Here is a 27,205-nt window from a genome sequence, read left to right as displayed (position 1 = left end):
CTGGAGGGAACTTTGGCGCTGCAATCGTTCAGCCAGCATGGCAATGATGGGAAGTAAATGGATTTGTCTGACCTTCGTGCTTGCGGATTTAGACGTTCTTGTGGCTTTGTTTATTAAGCTTTATGTTCGTTTACTGTCCGAAATTTCAGAGCAATCTATACTTTTGGACGTGCAGAAGACGCTGCGGAACCCGCACAATCGCTTCTAATTGCAACGGTTGAGCTTGTCGAGGTGGCCACACTGAAACGCGCCAAGCGTCTCAAGGCACCTGCTTGCACGCGATAATTTCATAAAGACGTTTTATGTTCCGAACGGTCGCTTTTCTCATGTTCTCCGCTTCAAAGGTTTTATCGGCCCCTGGCCGAGGTGCTGCTCAGGCTCCATCCAGCAGCAATGACTACCGTGTTGTGTTACCCCGTCTTCCTACCGGTAAGCTGGTTGTGGACTCCGTTTTCCTGCATGCTGACTTAAGTGGTCGACCGTACAGAGCCCAAGACTTCAGAGACGCCCTTCGGAACGTTATTGACCTGAAGGAAATAAGTTCCATCGGACAATTTCAGATGTCGCACGTGTGGATGGTGACGTGCAAATCAGGGATGACAAAATCAAAGCTAGTGGCACGCGGGGAATTATCCGTAAAAGGTAGACGCTGCGTCGTTATTGATCCTGAGCCTACGGAAGTTAAAATGAAGCTTTTGTGGCTTCCTGAGCGTTTGGAAGATGACTACATTCGAGATGCGCTCCAGGCTTACGGGAAAGTCAAGTCTATATCAGCAGAAAGCTGGAGAGAATCGGAGATGGAACAAATGCGTACACGCTAAATCGGGACGTGGTGTTGACTCTTGCCGATGGAGTCAGCGTGGGAGATGTTCCACATCTACTACCTGTTTGTGGAGTGCAGAGTCTCGTATTAATTCGAGGCCGGCCCCCACTTTGTCTACGCTGTAACAAGATGGGGCACATTCGTCGAAACTGCAGAACCCCAAGTTGTGAAACCTGCCGGCGCTTTGGCCACACAGCTGAAGAATGTGTCGTAACATACGCCGATAAGTTACGACACAGAACAAAGCCTCCGGATGAAAGCTTGCAAGAACACATAATGGATATTACGGAGGTTCTTGACGCGACGGGAGATGTTCCCTCTTCCGCGGAGACCAGCTGTGCCAGTAAGGCCCCTTTACCTGTTGAAGACAATGACATCACAGAACTGCCCGTGAAAAAAGAAAGTAGCGAAGAGAAAGATGACCAACCGAAGCAACAAACCAAAGGAGCACCCGCTACCACGGAGCCAGCTGCTGCCCAGCAAGCGAATGAGGGAGCCGGAGAAGACTCATCTGATGCACCCAAACATCTCGACACGTGCGCTGAGCCGGCAGAGGACAGACGAAGTAACGTGGATACTTCAGTTCCGAAGCACCATGCGACTAACAGATCGGAATCAAGCACAGACAGCGAGACGACCAGTACCACAAGAAAAGCACGTCGCCGCAAAACATCGAAACACTCGGGAAAGTGTCGACGATCACGGTCCAGAAGGCCAGGTGGGGTTTCGGAGGGAGCCTCACCGTTGCCCTCTAGGACCGATCACATAGATCATTATGTCCAAATAGTTGGTAGTCACCATGGCCCTGTCCCAGCAACTTCTATTCGCAACCTTGAACGTGCGAGGCCTTAGGTCTTTGCAGAAACAGGCGCAGCTTCGCCGGCTTTTGTCTAGGAAGCGCCTCGACTTCGTCGCCGTGCAGGAGACGAAGATTGAGAGTGATGACGAGACAGAAAGGGCTTTGCGACCTTTTCTGTTTGCGTTTCACACGCTCTTGGTTTATCCGCGGGCTGTTTCCTGTTTCTGAAAAAGAGCCTACTTTATTCAGCATTTAGTTACCATGTCGACACTGAAGGTCGATATATATGTTGTGATATTGTGTTGCAGGGTGTGCCATGGCGCATAGTCAACGTCTATGCATTTAATGACGCTGCAAAACGAACTCTTTTATTTGATACTGTGTCTAGTCTATCGGACGGTGATCGCTGCATTGTTTTAACGGGAGATTTCCATTGTGTATGTGATCCGAACGATCGAAGCGGCATTAACACTCAGCGGGATAGGAGTGGTGAAGTTTTGTCTAACATAATAGAAAATGCAGGGCTCGTTGATATAGGAGTGTCGGGACAGGGAGCACGCTCTTATACAAGAATTCAAGGTAATTCCTATGCCCGCCTTGATCGGATTTAAACTACGAAACGCTGCCGCAGCGGCGCCGGCTGGGACGCGCGGAGGTGAGTGCCATCTGGGGGTGTTGCAAGAAACCAAGCAGCGTTCGCGAGCATGAATGGATGGATGTTATGAGCGTCCCCTCTGGAACGGGACGGTGGATTGCGCCACCAAGCTCTTGTTATTATAGTGCCTCATGTCCTACCTAGGTTAAAAAGAAAAAAAAAAACAACAACTATGAACTCCCACAACCAAATTTTCTGACCCCCTATTGCGAACATTGCTTTTGTACGTCTCCATTTTTTGTCGTTTCCCTACTTTTCTTCCACCAATCTTCCAATCTCCTCTTACTAATCTCTATTGCAGACATGTTTACTTTTCCCCTGCTCTCGCTGAACCCAAGGGCTTCAAGGAGGCCAGTGGTGCCTAAATCGACCGCTGGGCAGATGTCTTCACATTATAATAAAACATGCTACATCGTTTCCCTAGCTTTACCGCAGCAAGCACATGTTTCTTCTTCCTTCTTATATCTTGCTTTATAGTTGCGTGTTCTAAGGCATCCTGATCTCGCTTCGAAAAGTAATGAGCTTCCCTTTGAGTTATCATAAATTGTTTTCTTTCCTGATTTTGTTTTTTCCTCTTAAGTAGCTACTCATGGCAGGTTTCTTTTCCATTGCCGCCACCCATGAGATTATTTCAGCCTCTCTGACTTTCCGCTTGACGTTCTTTGCTGCTGTGTTGCCCACACTACAGGCGGCATACTTGCCGGTAAGCTTCCTAGTTCTTTTCCTCCACTGTGAATCAATGTTTTTCCTGTACAGATACCTCAACACTCTCCCAGCCAATTTACACTCTTCCATATTCCTCAGTCGTTCTTCATAATTAATTTTACTGTGAGCTTCCCTCACTTCAAAACTAGTCCAGCCCACATCACCCTGCACAGCTTCATTTGTAGTCTTCCTGTGAGTGCCCAATGCGAGGCGTCCCACTGACCTTTGGTTCCCATCGAGTCCTGATTGTACCCCGATTTCAAGCAAACAACCGCATTTCTAAAAGTAAGTCCTGGAACCATTACACGTTTCCACATACCCCGTAGCACCTCGCACCTATTATATCCGCATGGGCGCTCTGGGCTTCATTATAGCTGCATTTCTCTTCCCCTTTACTGAGCCAGATGAGGAGGCGAGCGCCATCTATTGGGCGTTCAAGAAACCCGGCGGCACGCGCGGCAAGACCATCACAGCCGCAGCAGGGCCCGGAAAGTCGGGAGAAGAGGCGAAGAAAGCTTTGGTTTAAAGTCGGGCAAACAAACACAATTGTCCAGATATGAAATGCAATCATGAATGGGATCAGAGGTTCCAACTATACACTACGCACTTGAACAGCCTCTTCTAGAAAGACAGACCTTGTCGAGCGAGGTAGCTCGGCATGCCTGTCCATCATGCGGCTTCTCCATAATGAATAAATAACATAATAAATTCCTAATTCATAATAAGTCCTAATAACATAAATAAAGTGTATGGTGTACAGTAATACATCGCCTTTTTGAAAGGAAGGAATCGAATACTGTACAACGGGAGAGGAAGTTATGAAAGGACCCATGCTTGCGGAAGGTGAATATATCTGAACCATATGAATTTGTTGTACCGGCTGTACAAACTAAATGTCAAAGGAGAACAGCTTTTATGAAGGCTTTGTTGAAAGATTTGGTGATGGTGGAATGAAAGCCATCTCAAGGACCACATGCAGAGCTGACTTGTAGCATTATAAGCATCAGGAAAATTCCGGATTTCCGAAAATTTAACGCCAAACGCCCCACATCCCCGATGTGTTTCGGTAGTCTAGTTAGTGTTCCTGTATATGCTCCCGCAGGGGGAGCATATACAGGAACACTAGTCTGGGTATGCGCCTTCCATCGGGGCGTTCCTTCATCGACCGAAATGCCGCCGATCTCTGAGGGCCCATGCGCTTCGCTTCGTGCAGCACTAACAGATACGCAGTGAATGAGTTGATAAGGATAAGCAGGGATGAGCAGTTATATGGGTCTCATCACGGTTGATAATGGTTCGACGCGAATGAATAAAGTGCTAAAGAGCGATGAGGGCTGACGATGATCGGAGCCATTCTGATAAGGTTGATAAGGACCTATAAGCGTTGATAAGGGTCGGATAGAGTCCGATAAGGTTGATAAGAACCGACAATAGTTTATAAGGATCGGATCATGTCCGATAAGGTTGATAACGACTAGTAAATGTTGATAAGTGTTTATACTGGTCGGATCAAGTTTGATAAGATTAATAATGACACAATGCTGCGTGGAGATGAGCAGGTGGCACAATGCTTTCGCATACTCCCGTGAAGTTTCTGCGTAAGCTTTTTCTTGGCATGGGGGGCTACGATCCTTGCTTATAACACTAACCTTTACCTGGACGGGGATATCGTTAAAACATCGTATTATGGTACCAGACGCAAAATCCGGTGCTATAAAGTCTTGCTCCTGCGACGGATCTATGCTTTCATTTCTCGCATGCTTTCACGGAAGCCCTTAAAACTGAAGCGTGTGTAACTCCAGCATCCTTAGCAAAATCGCTTTGCTCGAAGAACGCCACCAGACATAGAATGGTAACGCCTGAGAAGGAGCAGGGTTGTGGCCATGTGTCGGCAAACTCACTCGTGAGTCGACGCACTCCGACTCATTCAGGCTAAAACCGACCTGTGAGTCTGAGTGAGCTGGAATGAGCTTTAGGGGTTTGAGTTTGATTGAATTGAGGTGAGTCGTAGGAATGTGGGTCTGAGTGAGTTGAGGTAAGTCCGACTGGGTGTTCGTTTGGGTTGAGATAATCCCAGATTTTGCCTGAATGGGAATTTAAGAGGAAGCTTTAGCTCCTACACGGGAACGGAGAAATCGGTTTGCTCGGCAACCACTGCACCGATTTTTGTGAGGTTAGCTTTAATTAAAATAATATGTCAAAATCTAGGGGCTATAGTAAGTGAATTTTTATTTAGGATACCAATTTCTTTAACAAATTCTTGAAATTTGCAGCATCTAAAAAAGAAACAAGAAACAAAACCAACGAAGTTTCAAGTTTAGAACTCTTTAAGTCAGCAATAAAAACGATACCGCAATTCTCTGTACTGCAATAATAATACATCTAACGTGGACAAAAATGATGTATTATACAGCGCCCTGGAATATACCACAAATTTGTGAGTAGGACAAGGTAAAATCTTTGCAAGCATTGTAATAATATCATGTAAGCTGTATGACTGTACTTCAAATTTGTCCGCTTTGGATGCTCTACAATTTTGTAAAAAAGAAATCGTGAGCCATTCCACTCTGTGAAGGCGGTCGACCAGCGAAGCTGTTTAGCACACGACATGGATGTGACACATAATTTTGAACAAAGGTACGAACTCGTTTATTGTCTTGATAGGCGGTCATCGTGACGAAAGGTGCGCACACTCATTTGTCTTGATTGGTGGTCATTATTTCACTCGCAACTCCAATCACATTCTTTAATAATGTGAAATCGATGCACGTACGCCGCTAGCTGCTCGGTTGGGCCGAGTCGGTGTGGCATCGCAAGGGAATATGTCTGCAACACGGAACGCGTAAAGCGCTCCCTTTTCGCTACCGACACATCCACATTGAAATTACCGACAACGACAACAGGTATAATGTCATCGCAGCTAATTCACGCAAAGTGAGTTGCCATGAACCTTACGGGACTATGAGTATTGCATTTTTTGCTTACTTGCGGGGCTATGAGCCATTGCATGCTCACAGGGGTATGAGCCCTTGGTAATAACAGCTTTCGACATGCTGTTCTGTATGTTGTATGCGGGATTGGAAAGAATTTAAGCACTGTTCGCTTCACTTTGCTGAGGGCTTGTAGCCTCTGCCTTACGGGGTTATGAGCCATTGCATATTTTGCTTGCTTACGGGAGTACGGGGCTATGAGCAATTGATGATGAATAGTATTTGTTCACGGAGAACAAAAATGCATGGAGCCCTAGCCATGTACATCTTCGCTGTAAAAACTGACAGGCACTAAATTACAAATTTCCTTAACAAAGACATTATATCATAACTTTCTCTCTCAAATGCAACAACCTTAATTCAATCGGTCCAACGGTTGTCTCCTGAAAGTATTTCTGCGTTTTACATGTATTTGAATAGCAAAATCAGAGTTCGACCCGAGCTAAAACTTCATCTCAAGTAGACGTTAGTCACATGTGACTACGGAACTACATGCCAGGATAGCGTCGCATGATTTCCAGTGAATCTAACAGTGTATCCACGAGTGGTGCCCGTTAGAAACAATGATCCTGAATGAGTACATGCGAACAGTGGACTCGCGCCTCTAAATATTAAATTCACAAATGTAAGATGCCAGGACATACCATAGGTTGTGTAAGCCTATCCTTGTAAAATATGAGCGTTAAGTGTCTGCATCTTCTGATCTGGTTGATGTCGAGTGAGCTCTTTACACTTGCGTCCCAGTTCTTCTGTGGCTAGGATTTATAGCTTGACATGCTCACTCAAGAGTACACTCAGTCGTACCCGCACCTTAGCAGATGTGAGTATGAGTGTTAGCGAAGAAAGGTAGGAGTGGGCTTGAGGAGAAACGGGGGTGAGCGCCCGTGAGTGAGGAGACGTGAGTACAGACATGAATGACTGTCAGTCATATGCCGGCGACCTGACTCATGCAGAATGAGTTGACCCATTAAGACTCACACCGACCGCTGAATCTGGGTCTCAGTGAGACCGACTAGGTCTAACCTTTGGTGAGCTTGAGTCCGAATGAGCCTGGCTACGTCTCAGTTTGGTGAGTGTGAGTCTCAGGGAACCCAGTTGAGCCTAATTTCGATGAGTCGGAGTGATCCTGACACGACGGAGTTTGGGTCCGAGTGAAACCAGTTGAGTCCAATTTCGGTGAGCCTCAGTCCGAGTGAATACGTATTTTGGGAGTGAGTCTGAGTTCTGTTTATTTTGCCGACATATGACTGGCGGCACGCATGGTTGTAAGTCAAAATTGAAAAGAAAGCGTCTTTTCTTTTAGTCTCAGTGCAACGAGTTGTCAGTCTTTAAACGGTGTAAAAAAAGCCTTCGTATTCTGGCATTTTAGTGTATCTTCATAAAACACAGTGGCCGAAACTAATTCGCCTTTTCAAAGAACCACACCTAGAGATAAGTGACAAAAAAGTATTTGGAAATAGGAAGAAACACATTATAAGCTGTTACAACTGCTCGAGCGAGCCTGCAAGCAATGACAAATGACTTTCGGAACTTCCTTGTCTCAGATTTACGACTACATCTATAGATTGTTCACTAAATCAGATGTGACACTCACGGATACTATATATTTTTGCTTCTCTTCTCGTCAGGAGCTTGCCTGCTACGTTACGTAATAACTTTTGCAAAAAGTTGATGACACGTGCGTCGAGTATTCTGCGCAAAACAATTTTCTTCCGATTTCATGTTCTTAAGATACATCGGGTATAGAAGCTCCCATTTCCGGACCAGAGAGAGTTTATATTCTCTCTATATTAGCAACCATCTCGGCGCGAGTTCATTAGGTGCTGTGCAAGAGTTTCGTTTCCATGCGGCAGCTCCAAAGAAAATAACGTGCTGCACGGAAGCGAAGCCATTGGCTGTAATCGACGCTGTCGCCCGCACGCGGAAGTACCGGGGCGCGCGCGTGACTATGAAAAACGAGCACTTTTGCTGAGAGGTGGCAGAGAGGGCGAAACGGAGGCAGGAGAGCAGGTTACCGTGTTTTCAAGAAAAACTGCGACGGGGGCTGCGTGGGCTTCATCTTGCCTTGTTCTACCGGGTTTTATTTTTTGCACGCTTTACACCTTTTCATCGAGAGCACCTCGTTGGCGCCGACGTAGTCTGCTCTGGTATGGCGAGCGACCTTGAGCACGTGCTTGAAGAGTGGCAGCACGTGCTTTCTGCGCCTGTTCAGAACAGTCCAAATAGCACGTACACTGGCTTCATGGCTCTAAGCACGGGCAAAGGTGCTTGTCCTAGCTCTGCACTCTTTCACAACTATTCACTGGACCCTTTTTTGTTGTTTAGAAGTGCGCTTCTCTGCTATCAATCATTTTTCAAAGGAAGATGAAATGCTGAGGAGTGTCTCTTGGCACATGGTTTCTTCACGATAGCCGCGTTTACATTTTCCATGTCATAAGAACTATGCTCGTGCATGTTGACTTCAAAACTGACTACACCATCATTAGCTATGAAAGCTGACTGACTGGAAGAATGTAGCTGTGCAATTAAAAAAGGGGTCTATTTAAAGGCTTGGAAAGTGTTCTACAAATAGCCTTTTTAGTCGTGGTGTTGAATGTTGACGTGCCGATTCATTCTTATCTTTTCACCGAGCAGTGGTGGCGAAGAAAAACAGGACTGCGGACATAAAGCGGAATGCAAATGGAGCCCTGGCTCACGAAAACCAGTGCCATGTGTCACGTTAATGCGCCAGATTAACAACGAATATATCTGTTTTAAGAAAGCGCTGCCACGTCAGACTAGTAGTTTGACGTCTCACTCTCCATCAGTGCTGTTGATGTGCGTTACTTCCTGTATCATACTGTTCTAAGCTGATCCATAACTTAAACATTCGCTGTTAACGAAAATATTAGTTGCTTAGTTGTTTCTTTGTGTGTGAAAGAGCTGTATGCCTTTGACAGCGCAATATTCAACATAATTGTTGTTTGTAATTGTGAATGTCGGCCGGAAAATAACATTCATGATGACAAAACATTTTTTTAATGTAGAGCCGGCAGCATGATATTGTGAATATGAGTTGCTGCAATAATCTTACTAATGGTCGGTAATACTTCACGAGTGCTCTTCGATCACCCTCAGACAGGTCATATATTACGTCATCCCTGTGGTCACTGGGACCAGTAAGAGGAAGGCAAAGTAAGGCTGCGGAACTGAATAGGGGGCAGCTAAACTCCCATAATTATCGTATTTTCAGTCGTCCAGCCGCTATTATAGCGGGAATTTTTTTATGGGGTTTCGCGTACCAAAACCACTTTCTGATTCTGAGGCACATCGTAGTGGAGGACTGCGGAAATTTAACCACCTGGGGTTCTTTAACGTGCACCTAAATCTAAGTACAGAGGTGTTTTCGCATTTCGCCCCCTTCTAAATGCGGCCGCCGTGGCGGGGATATTGGAAATAAACACAGGACATGGCTAAAAATTTTACGCTAGGACGTAGTTTTATATTCTTTAAACATCTTTCAAGCCCACTCCTGTTTGAGCGACATTCGACATTAACATTCAAATATTAAATTTGCACTAGGTGCCACAATGGCTAGAATTATGTAAGGACAGCCCACTTTCAGCATTTGTATTTATGTGCGCTTGTTTTCTAATATATTTGCCTTTCTCATTTTTGTGCACTTTGTGGGATGAAGCCCGCTTCTGAACATTGCACATATACGTGCATGTATTACGTCACCTATTCTCTTCATCCGGTCCCCTGTTCATTAGTTAGATTGCACTGCCGCCTCGTGTTCGTGTTCGGAAGTCTGCATATGCGTATATGTCGGCACTGAGTACAGCGGTGTACATGTACTGTTCTTTTCAATCTTTGTGTTCCAGTGTTCCGAGGACCTGTGTGCGTACTTCATTTACTCTCTTGTCTAGCTCTGCTCTGGATTTTCCGAACCTGTGATGTTTTCCTCTTATCTTACATTTTTCTTCGTATTATTACTACGCGAAAACGATTAGCTGTTAGCATTATAGGACACTGCACCTGTTTTCTTTTATTTTTATGGTAATAAAAAAATCACATAGCTTCATCATGATCATCAACCTATATTTATGGGTACTGCAGGACGAAGGCCTCTCCCTGCGATCTACAATTACCCCTGTCTTGCGCTAACTGATTCAAACTTGGGTCTGCAAATTTCCTAATTTCATCACCCCACCTAATTTTCTGTCGTGCTTGACCGCGCTTCCCTTTCCTTGGAACCCATTCTGTAACTCTAATGGTCCACTGCTTACCTTCCCTACGCGTTACATATAGTTTAGCTTACTATAACATAATTTTAACCATAGGAAGTACGTTACGCGTTTGTATAGTGTACGCGTTTCGTGAAATCCGCATAATTTTTCAGTAAACAGCACCGCGAGTAAGTGTACAATTCCGTACATTGCTTTACAAATAGCTCATCACCAGCACTCAGACGTTTAATTGATCATCGCCCCCATTAATAATTTCCTTGGACAAAATAGCTATACTGCTGTTAGTATAGGAATCGGTAATGCCAGTGGGAAGAATTGAACGCTATACGAAGAGGCGCGTACACTGCAGTCACTGTCAACCTGCTGGAAACGGCCACACTGCCATCTTCTCAAGACACTTGCGCTGTACTTCACGTGGTAATCTTGGTAGGGAGTACTACTCACGAAGGAACATTTATTCATCAAATTGTGAGGTCCTATGTGCCAAAATCATGATCTCATTATGAGGCGCGCCGTAGGGGGGAACTTCGGATTAATTTTGACCACCTGGGGTTCTTTAAAGTGCGCCTAAATATAAGTACACGAGCATATGAAGGAAGACGGTAGCTCCCTATTATCTCCAACCTCTTCTATATCACGTCGGCTTTGTTCCTTATCGAGCCTAGGAACAAAGTCGTTGCTCAGATCAAAGCAATTTGTTGCTTAGGGCTCAATCTAATGGTTTTCTGTCCCCGCTTTTGTTTCTACAGGGTTTTATTTAAATTTTATGGAATTTTTAAGTCGCCTGTAGCAGATAGCATAATTCTTGTCCTTGAGCTGGATTATTCGAAGAGGCAGTCATTGCTAGCCTGAGAAATCGAAACATACATTCAACGAATTAAACAAAGTTCACTAATTAACTTCTTAATTAATTACTTCACGGCACCGATTGAAATTTAAGGATTTTAGCCGATGAGCTTGCAAGACGTATCCACTTAAAATGTACTTCCCGGATGACACCAGTTTAGAGATATTAACGCGAAAGCGTTAAGGGCCCCCCGTGTCGCAGAAAGCGCGGCGTCGGTGTCCCGCGTCCAGCGTCGACCATCGTTTCACCAAACATCATTCCCAGCCACGCATGCCCAAACATACAGGCCCTCCGTGTAGCACGATGAAATACCTGAACTAATTCAATTTCTCAAAGTAAAATATGTCATAAAAATCTTGAAGTACGACTTACACACAACCTACAGGCATGATAGCGTTGGACTGTAAATTGAATATACGAGAAGACACAATTCTATTACGCGGAAACTCGAGCACAAACCCCTTTTCCAGTGTTTCTACCATTCATAGATAGGCCATGGTGCTATGCGCCCGGTTCCTCGCAACACTTGCAGATGGCACTCACCTCCGCCACATCACGGCCCACTCAAGAGGCTGAGTTTCTACCAGAAAGCTCGCGTTCGTGCATAGCGTTCGCCGCCAGCGTTTCCCGGTAAACATTACAGTTACATAAGCTGCAGTTGCCGGGAAGCGCGAGAAGCAGTCAGGGATCTTTGAATGCTATCGCATTACACTCTGAAAGGCGAAGCTTAAGCGTTCTCCAAATTTTTATTTGCCAAAGTGCGGACGAAATGCATGACCGCTCCAGTAACTTTTGTACTTAAATGCATAAAAAAGCGTTTTGTTAAAAAGTTAAGTGGAACAGCAGTGCAATTTTAGGGCAAGTTCGTGGTGCAAAGCTTCAATCTGACGTCATTCTAAGGATCCCTGCCAAGTGGATATGCCTTGCAAGCTCACTGGCTGCAATTCTTAAATTGCAATATGTGCCGTAAAGTATTTAATTCAAAAGAGAATTAGTGGATTTATTAAAATTAGTTGGACATGTGTTTTAATTTCTCGTACAAGTAATGTACACCTCCATGAATAATCCAGCTCAAGAGCTAGAATTATGTTATCCGCAACAGGCTACCTTTAAAAACTCCACAAAACCTAAATATGATCACCATGTATACTGACCTTTCGACCCTCGCTGAAATGGCTCCTCTGGCGAGGGTCGCTCGTTTCGCACTTCCGTCTGCTCGCGTTAGCTCTCGCTCGCGCTTGTTTAATTTGCTTGGTTTGGTCTCGTTCACGCTTATTTCGATTGTCATGGTTTGAGATTGTCTTTCACAGTGATGAGTCTAAACCGAGACGTCCTGATGGAAAGGTTTTTGGAGACAGTGCGCCGTCTCCGATTCTGTGTGTGACAAGACGAGCCTTGAATACAAGGACGCGGAGGCGACAACCAGTACCTCGTTCTCCTTGACTTTGGAACACAGAGACGCCGCAACAGTATAGAGCACAGCAACATAACTATTCTCAGTGGCAATGACTCATCATCCATCGTTGCTCTCCTTCCTCCCGTTCTTATCGCAATACTTCGATAGGCGAATTCAATCATCAAAGATCCCGCCGCGTTAGTGTACTTACCATTTCGATTTCTATGTGGCATTAACAGCCACGCAAGCGGCCCGGGATACAACGTACCGTGCTGACTGCACAAGGAAGCACGTGCGTCTTGCAGAACCAAGAAACAACGTATTAAAAAGCCCGCATGAAAGTTTGGTCGCGGAAGAACCACTTGTCTGTCGGCCTCGCGATAGTTGCTAGCGTGTGCCTTTCAGCTCGCCGACAAAGGCTTGCTATGTACAGCGTGACGGCTATCCGGGACTCAAGCTACGCGAACCATGCTGCATACGGAATGAGCGGGCTCGCAGTTTATTGCGAATAGCATTTCCTTAAGACTTGGTCGTTGTGTGGTGAAGGCTAACATACAGGCGCTGCGTGGCAGGCGTTGTCGTATACACGCGTGGCTTGCCTTCCTATGCTTGCTTGCTCACGGCAGGTGTGGGCGTACTGCTTTTTCTTTATAGATCCTTGTTTTACTTTATTTGGGTAGAGCTGGTGTGTGGAAAGAGGCGGATGGCTGTGGTGTGGCGTGCGCAAAGCCTGGATCCCATTGTGTGTTGTTGTTGTTGCTTCAGGTGATCACTTTGCTTTCGTCGTCGTCGTCGTCGTCGTCGTCGTCGTTACTGCTGTTGTTTAATAACAGCTACAAATTGGGAAGTCAGGTTACCAAATAGCCCGATATACCAAACTCATAGCTAAACACAGGAAGAAATTGGAGCTAAAAACGTTGAAAAAGCTTTGTCTCAGACACTCCGACTTTATACAGGTTTTTCTCTTGGAGTTTCCCTGTTCTTTGACCAGTGGGTTTAGCCTACACGGCAAATGAGCTGAATAAATGTGATGATATAGTAACGGGGGGAGAGAACGCCGTGGAAACCTTTCGGCTGTTGAATTTATAGGTCGTAGGTCAACTGATAAACTTTCTAACACGAATCGCAGTGACCTGTGGGTCCCCTTGTAATAAACCTATGTGCATGTATGCATCTCATTGTCCGACAAGATTAGGGAACCACGATGTTTTTTATATTTGTTTCGTTAATTTTTGCTGGTGCTTGATTTTGTATTTTGCTTCCTTCCAAGCACCAGGGTGTCTGAAGAGACACGTAGTTAGTTCTCGTGTTATTTTCATGAGGCACTCTAACAATTCAAGAAATAAACTAACATCTCTGCATCACTAGAAATAGAAATTGAGCAATAATACGCGCGTTCTTCAAGCTCATTCAACTACTTCGCGTTGGAATGAGGCGTATTGTTGCAGTAGCCAGCTTAAACATGGGTTACTTGATACGTACACAAATGGATAGCGTCGAAACACACGGTTGAAGGCTAAAAAAATCACACTAGTGTCCGATTATGCCCCAAATACTAATCTGCCATCTGCTCTGCGACGAAACACACCCACCATTGCGCGTTGTTAAGTTGCTTTCGTATTGTCGCACGCTACGTATTGCCGCATGAGCTACTTCGTTGGCTCATGCCCGCGCAATGCCGTCAAGCACGATGCCGCCCACGTCATCGAGCGCCTGATGTGCGAGGCTTCTGACGACATAATGACAACTTCAGGAATAGCGACGATTTTTCAGGCACGATTGAATATATTCGATCCGAAAATTTATTTCTTTCGTTTACCTCTGTTTTCTAAGACTGCTATATAAGATCGCCTTCATCTTGAATTATGGGTTGAGTTAGGCTTCGATAATAGCTGCATGCTCGAATGGGATAGTGTGTGTGAATGTAGGCAAGTGCTTGCGCAATAGCAGGCTTTATCCAGTCCTTCTTTTAGTTTTGAGTGGTTATTTGTTTTTATCCTCGTGGGTGTCGGCCCCATACATAACAGTATAGCAGGTGTATATATAGGGGACTAGGACGCCTCATTGAGAGTAATGTGGCTGAATAGGTTTAGAAGTGCGCGATCTAGCAACTCTTGGGTCGCTCAGGTCACGTGGAACCAACAAAATCGATTACCTAATAATGGCGTCCCGAATTCATGCACAGAAACCCTGACTGTTGACTATAACACCTGGAGATGCTCGGCAATGGCCTCATTGGCGTTCTAGGGCTTTCACTCATGATGGCCGCCTCCTACTTGAGACACTCAGCCGCTTCAGTGGCGGATGACCTCAGTCAGCGCTTATTTCTCTTTGTCACAAGTGGCGATTCGTCATAAACTCTTGCTTCACCTCGAAAAACACAGGATTTCTTGACATTCAAGAAATGGCGATCTCCGAGTCATTGTGGTCAGCGTGTTAGGTGACTATCACTGGTGCGGGTTCATCTCCTGCTTCAGACTGGAAGCTGCTACCACGGAATAAATCCACTAGATAGGTAACATGGGGGTTGGCGTAGACGAAGCCAAGCACCTAGCGCACTGAACAAGGTGTTGGGAATGTTGATGTCTATAGCGATTGGAAGCCGTGTCCTCAAGCACCTCGCATACCTTGTGAAGTATGAACGAGGACACAGTTGGCTTTCTTGCGCCTATAGCGCTGGGAGACGCACTACTCTGAGCTCTGTTGCTGCATATTGTCCTTAACAAACCTGAAGCCTGGCTAACCAGGACAACGATGTCTTCTGCCATCACCCGGCTCGTGTCTACTGTGAATCCTGTAGTCTTTAAACCGTGTTCTCTATTTTCGTGCCTAACACAATAATATTGATACATGCATATTGCGTGTTTCTTGTGGACGATGCACGCGGGCGCCCCGACGAGGACGACGAACGCTCTCTGGCTCTCTAGCTGTCGTCTGAACTGGCCAGCGCTGCAGTTATCCTTTGTAAATATACTTTATAAATAGTCTCCAGTTCTTAATACTTCGTTCGCGTAACAATATCTAATACACAGAACCATGCTCTCTAACACGTATCTGTTCGCTCGTTACTTGACATGTAGAACACCGATTTTTTAAACTTCTTTCTCCCCGAAGAACTGGTGACTAAGCTTAATTTTAGACTTTCTGTATTGTTCTTTGCTTTCACATATTTCAAAGGTTGGATGTCTGAGACATAGAAAGAGAACAAGATAAATTGTTTCTCAAACGTCCTTTATTTGTGCAAGTACATCAAATGGTTGTTAATGCATTGTCCGTGCATATAGCTGCCTTTTGCGTATCAATTTCGTGCAGCGCACCTGCGGCCCACTGGCCGGCCACGTGGGCTCACGTAACCCACGTCACAGGTGCCACCTATGGTCCTTAGACTACGGTTAAATAAGCGGGCAGTTAATTACGTCGACACCGCCCTTGATGCACAAAAATTAATTTCAGAGGAAAATATAGGAATATAACAAAATGAATGCTAGAAATTTAACTTGGAAAGTAATCGGTTTTGCCACCCTTCGCGCAAGGTTGGGAATATCGGCATGCAACGTGAAGCAGAAGCTCTTGTGCAGGAGGATGTGTAAATCACATATATGTCTTTCTCACTAATAGCAGCATCTTTTAAAATTAGTATGTTTCAATGTTACTTTATCACAATGACTCACGTTTTAACCAGGCACATTCACACAAACGAAAAGAAAGAGAGAGAGAGAGAGAGAACTGCACCTGTCATCCATCCATATGTATTGCATAAAACATATTTTTGTTATTTAATTGATAACTTCACTTCATGTGATATTGTGGTTACTATATATTCTGTCTTATGTAATTAAAGCATGAGTTCATATTCGAAGGTTGTGTTTACCGTGCCTACATCTTTGTAAGTTTTTTGTCGTTGCTGACTTTCAATGATGGCATGACAACAGAGAGACAAAGCAAGGAGAGGAAAGGCAGGGAGGACAACCAGACGAGCGTCTGGTTTGCTACCCTACACTGGGGGTAAGCGAAAGAAGGAATAGAAAGAGGAAAAGAGTAAGAGAGTGAGCACTGAGTGCATGTACGTAGGAGGATCTACAGGGACACTATAAGCGGTCTCTCAAACCGGTGCACTTCAAGTACTGTGCTGTTGCACTTAGTTGAATTAATTAAGGTAATTAGTGCACTTAGTGAAAATTATTCCGGACCTTTCCATTAAGACGTATTTTTATAGTCTCAGCTTTGTCTTGGGATGGCAATAAATAAATAAATAAATAAATAAATAAATAAATAAATAAATAAATAAGCAGTTGTATGGTCGTACCTAACATTAGCCTCCTGCAAACGCAGGATCTGCATCGTCGGCAGAACTAACCGTGCGGGCGCGAAACGGCGGCCAGACCACGCTGCCATGCCCTCTGGAGACAGCGGCTGGCGCGTCCAAGCCGGCCAGCCTGGACGTTCCGCCCGCGGTGTCTGAACTGCGGTGGACGCGGCTCGAGGACGCGGCCGCCCGGCGAACCGTGTACGTGGTGGACGGCGCCGAGGGCGGCGTCTGGCAGGGCGAGCACGTGGTGCGCCCCGACTGGCAGAGCCGCTCCTACTTCTCCGTCCACAGCGACCCGGCGCTGCTCAAGATCGGCCGCGTGGCGCTCGCCGACAGCGGCACCTTCGTCTGCAGCGTCACGTTTGCCAACGGCCGCCGGGTCAACCACACTGTTCACCTGAGGGTAATCGGTGAGTCCATTCGCTTTAATCTTCCAGTAGGTTCCTCACTGAACTGGCACGACCCACTTTGGGAGATCTGCCATGAATCGGGTGTTGCAAGGGTTAAAAAAAAGGTATCGCGAACTTTGAAGAACATAAATTTCCGTAAATAATGTAACCGTACATTTCAATGTAGCGCCGTTCTCTTCTTCAGTGATGTACCGTGGCGTCAATTATCCCCGGGTGCAGTTACCGTGCTTTTTTCCCCGCCCTACGACACACTAGTAAGTAATGCATTACTTCTACCACATCTGACTGAAGCTTTGAAACTGAAAAACTTCGACGCTTTGAAACGACCAACCTCTTCATCGCAAAAAAACTCATTTTACGTGCTTTTCTGTCACTATCGTTACAAAGACAGAACGAACCTAACACACCGTATTTTTTCCTTCGATTCAGTTATCAAAAATTTTAACTTATCCTCCGAAGGCATCGATTGGAGAAGGGGGGGGGGGGCGAGCAGTGACTGATTTCGGAAGTCCTGACGAGCGGCTGCATTGAGTACTATATTGTGCTTTACTAACCTTCCGTATTTCCGTGGTTAAAAGCGTCGTACAACACACGTTGATTTCGGTAAATAAACCATGATGGCTGACTAATCCTCTCCGGCGCCAAATGCAGCGTGGAGCGTTCAGCTTCGCTGTAATATTCACTTCTCCTTTTCTTTGTCTATGTTCAATCCTCATCATCCTTAGGTTATCACCATGGTAATGAGGAATCGAACAACGGCTATTGGCCGATATTTTCAGATTGCGATAGCAATTATATGGGCACTCCAGGCGTATTTCTGCCATCGGCGTCGCCGTCGCCATGACGTTCCCTATAAAGTTGAAGGGTGATAAAATCGTCGCCGCGCGCCGTATGCCGTATGTGCAAGTGCAACCATGCAAAGGTGAAGCGACGATGACGGCTCAATCTCGCGCGTAAGGGAGGAAAGCGGGGAGGGAGCGCGCCGTCTTCCGTCGCGCATAAGGCACCGGGAGTAGGGGAGTGAGAAGGAGAGAAGGGGATGCGTTATACTCCGGCGGTTGCTGTGTGTGGCGCGGCGGCGAGGGCCCTATCTTGGAAGCGATGAGCGATGAGTACAGTAGGTTCGCTGGATGCTCATAATTTCGTGTGTGCTATGTTCTCGGCGCTCAGTTTGCGTTGAAGCGAGAGGCAGCACGAAGGTCAATTCGCTCGCTGCTGCTGCGGCTCTTTCTAGCGCCAGCGTTTTGACAGCGAGTATCCGGTCTCATCGAGTGAGATGTGTTTATGTTTGCCTGTGCGCGCGTAACACCATGCTTGTTAATTTAGTTAGTAAGCGAACGTTTACGAGTTTTTCCGGCCGATAAAGCTACTGTACCGACTTCGTATAGCTGTATACTAATTTCCTATCCCAATCAACCAATCAATGCTTCGCTTTTCAGGCTAAACTGCGACTTTTTTTCCTTTGCCGGATTTATTCCGTGGCCACAAATAATCGGTGCCAGCGCCCAAATGACAGGATCCAGGCACAATTATCAAAGCGGCGACAAAAGTGAACGCTAAAGAAAGAATAGGGGGCGGGAAAGAGGGCTGAGGCTAGTCATACCATCTGTAGTCACAACCAGTGTCTAACGTGAATGGTAGCCCGACTTCCTGTATTCGAATGGGGCTGTGTTCTAATGAATACTGAGCAGTATTGTGAGAGGCTGCAATGCATTGCAAAACGTTCAACGGTGATGTGCGAGAACAATCGGCGAATGTTGACAATGGTCAATGACGCTTTGTCGTAAATATTTAAAAATTAAAATAAAACTTGACAATCATTGTGAGGTATCGTGAAAATCGAAAAGCTTTTTCAAGCACCTATTAACAGTGAATTTACTCCACTAGATGGCAGATACAGTAACAAATGCGTGCTGTTAGGTTTGGCGTATTCGCCGAAGAGTGGAGGCCGGGGCCATTGTGGTACCGACGTCAAACAGCATTCCATCGAGTCACCATGGACATTGAAATGGTGAAAGATTCGGCATTCCTACCAGAAGGTGCGTCTTTCAGTGACGACAAATTAGTAGACTTCGGCGTGGGAACGAGACGGTGCAAGGTTTTCCTGAACTTCAGCGAGACACGCCAGGATCTGGAGTGGCTTTACCTTCTGGCAAGCTTGGGCTATTGACCTCTCCCCGGTCGTAAATGGAACACTGGGTCTGGCATGCCTTACAGGATCAGCTTGGGGGCGGCGCGTTGGCCTTGTGTCATCATTCTCCTCCTCGGAGGCGGTGTGCTGAGCCGATACGAACCGCCGGACTGGTTGATTGGGACATTACCCGCTTCCCTAGCGAGTGGTCTAGGGAAGATGGAGTGCATTTAAGAGACATCCTGAGTGTCCCGAGAACGGTGTAGTAGCTCTGACGTGTAGCTTCTGCGTGCTACGATGTAGTATGCTCCTGCCAGTACGAGTATGTCCTTTCATTGTAAATAAGTTTGCCTCCCTTATGTAAATAAACCTCCTGTTCCGTTCCTCCATACTCTCGGCCTACAGTCACTCATCAGAAAGAAGCAACCGCCGTCGAGAAGGCACGGACGACGGCGTGGGCCCGCTAAGCCTGTGCGTGACGCTCCGGTAACGTAGGCCAGCTACCCGCTTCGAGACGCACCGCCAGCGTAGGCTAGAGTGCGACCATCAGTGTGTCTCCAGACTCCGAGGCCTCGACACCTGCGAAAGCTACAGCGCATATGCTGCGGTTCTTTAGAAGGACCTTTCTGGTGTTTCGTTCAAATGAGCAATGTTGCCATTTTAGCAATATTGTCGGTAAATTTAGTGACTTTCTTGTCTGTGTAGTGACAAATTCTTCTATTTTATGACCGGATACATTTGATAGCAAAATGGCAGAACAATCAGGGACATTTCAGCGACTTTGAAGTTAGGAAAGTTACTTGAATATGGCTTTCTAGGCCGCACGTTATTATTAAGGAAACTACAAGCTGCTTCAGGCGGCCCAAATTACCTGCATGGCGCATCGACTGTGGGACCATGATGACGGAACGGTTCTTGTCACATCGGTGGCTTTCACATCATGCTTGTGATGCACAGCACGTTGCTCTTAACAGGTTTCACAAGGTACTTACAAAATGCGCGTTTTATCTTTATCTTTTTTTTTACAAAATTGATTTGGACGGGTCCGAAAGCTGCATGAAGGTTCTGCAGTTTTCCTAAAAAAATGTTTGATAGGTCAACATTTGCAGCCGTGGCAGTAAATGAATTGACAAAGTCTAAATGCAATAAATTGTATTCCGAGATTTAAAACACAGCAGATGCATAATCAGACAAATCAACTGTAGAAAAGTGTACATATCGGAGGAGCTCGTTGACGTACACACGTACGTATACACACGTACACACGTACGTATACACACGTACACACGTACCAGTACATACGTACTTGCTTCTATCTTTATTGCGATAGCACTTATATGGTCACTCCAGGCTCATTTCTGCCGTCGTCGTCGCCGTGAGGTTCCGTATAAGGCCCAAGAGCGATAACATGGTCGCCGCGCGCCGTATGCTCTATGTGCGAGTGAAAGCTTGTGAGGGTGAGCTGGCGAACGCGGCTCAATCTCGCGCGTGCGAGCGACGAAGGCGGGCTGGAAGCGCGCCCTTTCCTGTCGCGTGCGAGGCACGGGGATGAGGCGAGGGAGGGGAGCGTTCTTCTCCCGCGGTGGTTGCTTACGGCTATCTTGAAAGCGATTTGCGACGTGGCCAAAGTGCGCGCCCGCGCGGACCTCAACTTCAAAACGATCTGCGTTGTTAGCAAAGTGCGCGAAGTGCCGTTAGCTTCGTATGCGCTGTGCTTTCGGCGTTTCGTTCGCGCTGAAGCGAGAGATGCATGAAGTCCAATTCGATCGTTGCTGCTGCCGCCATTCCTCACTCCAGCATTTTGACAGCGAGTTTCCGCGCTCATCGAGCGAGAGTTGTTCATGTTTACCTGTGCGCTCGTCACACCGTGCTTGTTAATTTAGTTAAAACACGTTAGCGGGCTGTTTGAATCCATGATAGAATGTGTAAACGCGACTGAACGAGGATGTAGAGAGAAACACACAGAGAGACAGCACGTTCTCTGTGTGTCTGTTTCCTTCTACGTCCTCGTTCAGTCGCTCATAAACATTATATCCTTGTTAATTTAGTTAGTAAGCGAACGTTTACAAATTTATACGGCCGATAAAACTACCATCCTTACTTCGTATAGCTATCTACTAATTTGCTATCGCAATCGGTGCTTCGCTTTTCGGTCAAAACTGCGACTTCTTTTCCGGTGACCGCGTTTCAGCGGTTCACAAATGGTAAATGTTATCGCTCAGTGCAAAACGCACTTGCATGTATGAGAACATTTTCGATTGTTGTCGCCGATTCTCTGTGTTGTCTATGTTATCGCTGAACCTTGTGTATTCAGATTGCATGCGCAACGCGAAGAGTGGTGTACATTCTAGAAGGCACGCGAGTACCCGCACTTAGGCTGGAATCTATGACGAGTCATGCGTGGGACTCTCCGTGACGAGTGTTACGACTGGCCTCTGTGGTGAACAATTTGTGTCACACCGCCGAAGCCACGGCGAAAACCCGGACGTTTTAAATACGCTGATCCGCCCGCAACTCTTGAAAAACGCCTAGGAGGCCGCGACGGGGAAAATACGTTAGCCTTTGTGCGCGCATTCTGGCCTCGTTCTCCATCCACGGCGCGCTACACCGTGATGTCTGCTTAGATTCGCCAGTACTGTCTTCCTTCAGCTAGCGGGACGGCTAAGCTTTGTGTGTGCATTCCCACTTGTCCACGGCGAAGGTGACGCCAGCAGTGTCTGTGTGTGCGTGTGTGGGCGTCAGTGCCTTTTCGCCTGCTGGGCCAATGGCGGTTATAGAATTCGTTGAGCTGGTTTCCATGTACCTAGCGAGGGCCGCCAGCACAGAGAGCGTTCACTCTCTCCTTATCCCGAGCGAGGGCGTTCCACACTCTATTGGCCCTTTTCGCGAAGCAGCTAGCTCTAGAGAAACGAGATGGCGTTTTCGGCGCCGTGCCGCACGTTGCCTCAGCGAAAGCGCACGGATACAAAACCATGACCCCTTCTGCAGTGCTTCTGTGCGATCAGCTGTCGGAAATGCAACTGGGTTTTCGCTAACGCACTGCGCTCCATTCATGCTGCAAAATGTGGAGCAGTGGAGTGAAGACGTGTGCCGTAGTTGGCTGCAAAAATTGTGACTGGCACATTAAGAAATGGAATGAATCTTGTGTGTCCAAGTTCACGGACCGCTGCTATATAAGGACTGCTCGTTTTGCCGGTACTTCGCGACGCACGGCTTCCCTCGAGGATAAAAAATAATTCACTCATCTGCCATCGTAGTAGCGCTAACCTTCAAGGAAATTACTTCCATCTCGGAAAGTCTGCACGAGTGAGTACCGCTCCTTATACGGTGACAAAGGGAGTAGCCCCGCTTCTTGGCATATAGTAAGTTTTTCGCACTATATCACGCACATCCACTCCAACTCACACTCCAATCTAGGCCCACTGTACTAAATTAAATTATGGCGTTTTACGTGCCAAAACCACTTTCTGATTATGAGGCACGCCATAGTGGAGGACTCCGGCATTTCGACCGCCTGGGGTTCTTCAACGTGCACTTAAATCTAAGTACACGGGTGTTTTCGCATTTTGCCCCCATCGAAATGCCGCCGCCGTGGCCAAGATTCGACCCCGTGACCTCTAGCTTAGCGGCTCAACCCCATAGCCACTGCGCAACCACGGCGAGTCGGCCCACTGTATCGCTGACGTATCAAGAATAAGTCAACGGGCGCATACTTGAATCAATGCGCCGAAGCATGGGTGACGGCGACTACACCGACAGCGAACCGACAGCGAATTAAACATGGCAGCGCCCACGGGATCGCCGTGAAAAGGGTGAATAGAGGAAGCCCCCTACAACTGACTTCCGCTGGTTCTTTATTCTATGCTTCAGCCTTCAGCATCCTTGAGCACAAACAAAAGTGTGCGTCGCTTTTGGTGAGGAAGCTTGTAGAGCTGACCGCTCCGTAACGATGTAATTAACGTTCGTTTGTTCATCGTTAGGTCGCCGCCGTGTCCTCCGCCTGTGCCCCTCGGGACTCGTGAGCCGCTGAAAAGTGTAGTTAGCGCCACGTTCCGAACACCTGTTGCCTGTCTTTTACAAGAGCCAACGCGTTGGGCGCCGAGATGAGATTTCGACGATCGCCGCCTGTGCTCGCCTGGTTGTGTTACTTTTTTTGCTGGGCATAACCGCCGTGGTTGCTTAGTCGCTAGGACGTTCTGCTGCTAAGCAGAAGGCCGCGGCATCAAGTCCCGGCCATGGCGGCCGCATTTCGATGGGGGCAAAATTAAATAACGTTCGTGGGGGTACCGTGCATTGGGTGCACGTTCAAGATCCCCAGGTGCTCAAAATTAATCCGGAGTCCCCCAGTTCGGCGTGCCTCATATTCAGATAGTGGCTTTGTCAGGTAAAACCACACAATCTAATCTTTGCTAGGCACAATTTCACCCAACAAAGAGTTAGTCGTTTTTGCTCGCCCTTGTGCCGCTGTTGTTCTTTGCCGTCGACGTGGCAATATGAATGCACGCCTTTCAGTTTTACACTTTTCAGGTCAATACTGCACAAAGCTTTGAGGTCGATCAAATGGCAGAAGTGCATTGTTTGACCTGCTATGGCCGGCTTTAAGCGCGTGTCGGCCGTCTGGTATACAAGACGTCCGCTCCAGACCGGCCATCGACCTGCATAAAGACCACGTGATTGTCATCGCCGTTTTAACATACGACCGAGCGCATGTCGAAGAATATCGACCTCCTTTCACGAGCGCCGAGAACTACAAAAGTTTCAGGGATAATGCGGCTCAAGTGCATGGATTTTCGCGCTAAAATATCACGTCACCCGTCTTTTTTTTTTCTTTTTGTAATAGTACTAGGCTAATCTCACTATCCGAACGTAAACGCAATATTTCAGCTTGCCTCATCCGTTGTTATGTAGATATATCAGTAAGAAAGCCCTATGCATGCTGCCGATATTTCATCTTTATTTTTCGCCTGCACGGATACTAGACAAACATGAAACGCTTCGGTAGGCGATTTAAGCCACCTTAGCTTATGTTATATATAGTGTTTAAAAACGCCTAGGTAACTTAAAATTCACTCTACAGTTCTAGTAACAATTTTAGAGACTTTGAGACAGAACTTATTGGACATCTAGCGACTTTTATGCTTCGGTTTAGTGACACGTAACAACAAGAAAATATGGCAACACTTACGAGCTCCACTTTCTTCAATTCAACGATGTTTATTGAGACGCAGTCGGGACCAGTGCCTTTTGAGAACTTTAAACAACAGCAAAAAACAACAACCAAAAGCTCAGCATAATCAAAGTGACAGTGGGTGAAGCACTGCCTTTCGTGGTGTAAGATAGCAGGCTTCCACTATAATAAAAAGTTGAAAGAAAGGACAGAGGGTTAGGGGTCTTCGAGGGTAAGTTTTTGCTCTGCTCACAACCACCGATACAAAGTGCCTTTGAAGTATTCTTCAGGCGGGAAATTTCTGAAGCGATGTCAGTTCATCAGTATGGCATATTGCAACTTGGTTAAAGACGGTTGTAGACCACCTAGGTCAGATCCCAGGGATCTAATAAAGAACACTCACTTCTTGCGAAAAAAGAAGAAGAAAAGAAAAACGACTTGCGTATACTTCATTGATAGCCCATGTCATTACTATGAAAAGTGGACTGTTACTGTGCCTTGATGTCTTGTTGCAGCGCGTTTATTTTCTATTTCTTTGCTGTTTCAACATTAAGGGTTCGTCTGGCGTGCCCGACCGGCAGCAGTTCTTTCTGAGCTTCTCTTTAAATGGGGGTTTCCCCAAACGTTGATCAACTCAATGTCTCGAAGGAAGGCGACAGACATGCGTAGAACTCCCTTCTTCATCACTCCTGAAGTAGTAAAGGCAAGGCGCAGAAGACCAGGCTCCTGGTCTTCTGCGCCTTGCCTTTACTACTTCAAGCATGAACCAACTAGCCCAAGCAAGACTTTTACTTCATCATTCCAGGCCCTTTAGAAGATACTACGGCTTGGAAGCTCGAGTCAGGTTGACCCCTGCTTCGTAGGCTGTGAAGCCGCACCCTTATTTCCATGTCCAAATGTTCAACATCACCCAATCCCCTCGCCCATACGCCCTAGGCGTCGTATAAATGAGGAGCGCAACACTTCGGCCTCTCAAAAACAGATAAATTTGATAATAAGGGGACTATATAAAGACTGGTTTAAGCAGACGTGAGACCCATGCTTCATGACATGTTTGAACCATCAAACTTATGCTCTCGTCTGCCTCGGTGTTTTTCCGCTATCATCTTGTTCAATTTGGCTTTGGGCGATGCTAGGCGGTGAAGCCTACTTTGTTGGTATTGCGGCATTATCCTCGGAACGCAAATTCAACTTATTCGTCGCAGCATAAATTCAAGTACCATTCGTATATTATGCTTGCGGCTAATGGCCACGAGGTAATCGTCACTCGGCAGGGCTATATCTTTTTACAGCGTAGTGTAATACGCTAAGATGCGTCAGGACAGCGAGTATGTCCTCTTATGTGCCTGCGCACCTTCGCAAACCGGGTGTTGTGTATTTTTATGCTTTCCGCTAAACCGTATGCTTTAGCTTTCATCACTACTTTCGAGATTGCACTAGAATGTGTTCATCTCTCTGCAAAGTAAGCGAACCGCGCACACTGCAGCACTTGAAGCAGGCATAAATGATAGGCCATATATATATATTATTAAGCACACAAAACTAGCCGTGTAAGCGCGTTGAGTGCGTTTAAGATTCTCTAGCCGATAGTCGTAGACCGTCTTCGAAGTTTAATGATGTGCCCAGGAGACACTGAAGCAAGCAAACAGTGAAATGTCGTATGACTCGGACGCCTTCCCCTTATTTTTGTGTCGTGCATTGCGGGCAGTCACGCCTGTCTTGCTTCTTTTTTCCCAAAGGCGCCGGCTCGCAGACGTGGAGCAAACAAGTTACGCTTTGACGATGTAGGTTTCCATCAAAACGAAACCGATCACGTGAGGCGGCCCAGAAAAGAAACTAAGTTGCTCCCCGGTGCAACTCGAAATAGGGTTCGACACGTCACACTTCATTGGGCGCGCTTGCCATTGCAGACTGATAATAAATTCTACTGAGATTGAGGTCGCTACACTTGTCTTTCAAGTACAACCTCTTTTAGAAGAGCTTATGTTCCACAAATTGGGAAACATTGTCGATTATCTGGCAGTCAACAAAAAGAAGAAAAAGGGGGAAACAACCCAATCGTTATTTTCGTCATAAAGTTACACAATTTATCGTGCTTTACTTGTGGGTTTATAAAAGAGTGAGTTTACTTGAAGTAAGCCAAAACGTTAGCCCGATGCTCTTTTCTTTTACAGAGTTAATGCGTATTCCACACAAATTCCACAACTCAGCACAAATGATACGGTAGCATATATGGGAAGGCGAACGCTTACGGAACGTTTCATTAGAGTGGCTACGATTCTGTCTAATTCTACCGTGCTTACCGTCGCACTGGCTGAAAGTGAGGAAATTATGCCTATAATGTTTACACTTTGTGTGTGTGCGTGGATGTGTGTGCTTGTGGGTGTGTGTGTGCGTGAGAGAAAGAGAGAGGGCCACCGAATTCTATCAGGATCACTTCCTGTGACAGTTCCGTATCGAATTCTACTGAGATTGACGGGACTGCGAGCGCTTGAAAATGTGAACTTTCGAAAAACTAATTTTCCGCAAGCTGGGAAGTTGTTCAGATTCGCGTGCAGTTTGAGGACTCAAGAACAATTGGAATCACATGTTACTCAGATTTACTCGAACTTACTCAGGTTCACACAAGCTTTGAAACACTGGGACTCACTCGTACTCAGACTGTCGCCCTCGACGACTCACGTTGAATCACTCAGACTCAGTTCTACACGGGCTCATTTGGACTCACTTGGAGTTAGACTGAG

General features: G+C 46.4%; 1 protein-coding gene and 1 pseudogene across 1 annotated transcript in view; both read left to right on the top strand.

Moving 5' to 3' along the window:
• Positions 1-326: 326 nt before the first annotated feature.
• On the top strand, positions 327-3,508 carry LOC126536064 (uncharacterized; annotated as a pseudogene).
• Positions 3,509-4,831: 1,323 nt separating this feature from the next.
• LOC126536063 (nephrin-like) overlaps positions 4,832-27,205 on the top strand; it is an 87,704-nt gene continuing 65,330 nt past the window's right edge. Inside the window, exons 1-2 of the mRNA XM_050182956.2 lie at positions 4,832-4,885; positions 16,761-17,163. Of these exons, the coding sequence (XP_050038913.1) occupies positions 4,832-4,885; positions 16,761-17,163 (457 nt within the window). The remainder of the gene's footprint in view (positions 4,886-16,760; positions 17,164-27,205) is intronic.

The sequence above is a fragment of the Dermacentor andersoni genome, chromosome 4 (assembly GCF_023375885.2).
Source record: "Dermacentor andersoni chromosome 4, qqDerAnde1_hic_scaffold, whole genome shotgun sequence".
Taxonomy (NCBI): domain Eukaryota; kingdom Metazoa; phylum Arthropoda; class Arachnida; order Ixodida; family Ixodidae; genus Dermacentor; species Dermacentor andersoni.
The sequence above is the reverse complement of the archived record's forward strand: the minus strand, read 5'-3'. Positions and strand labels throughout refer to the sequence as shown.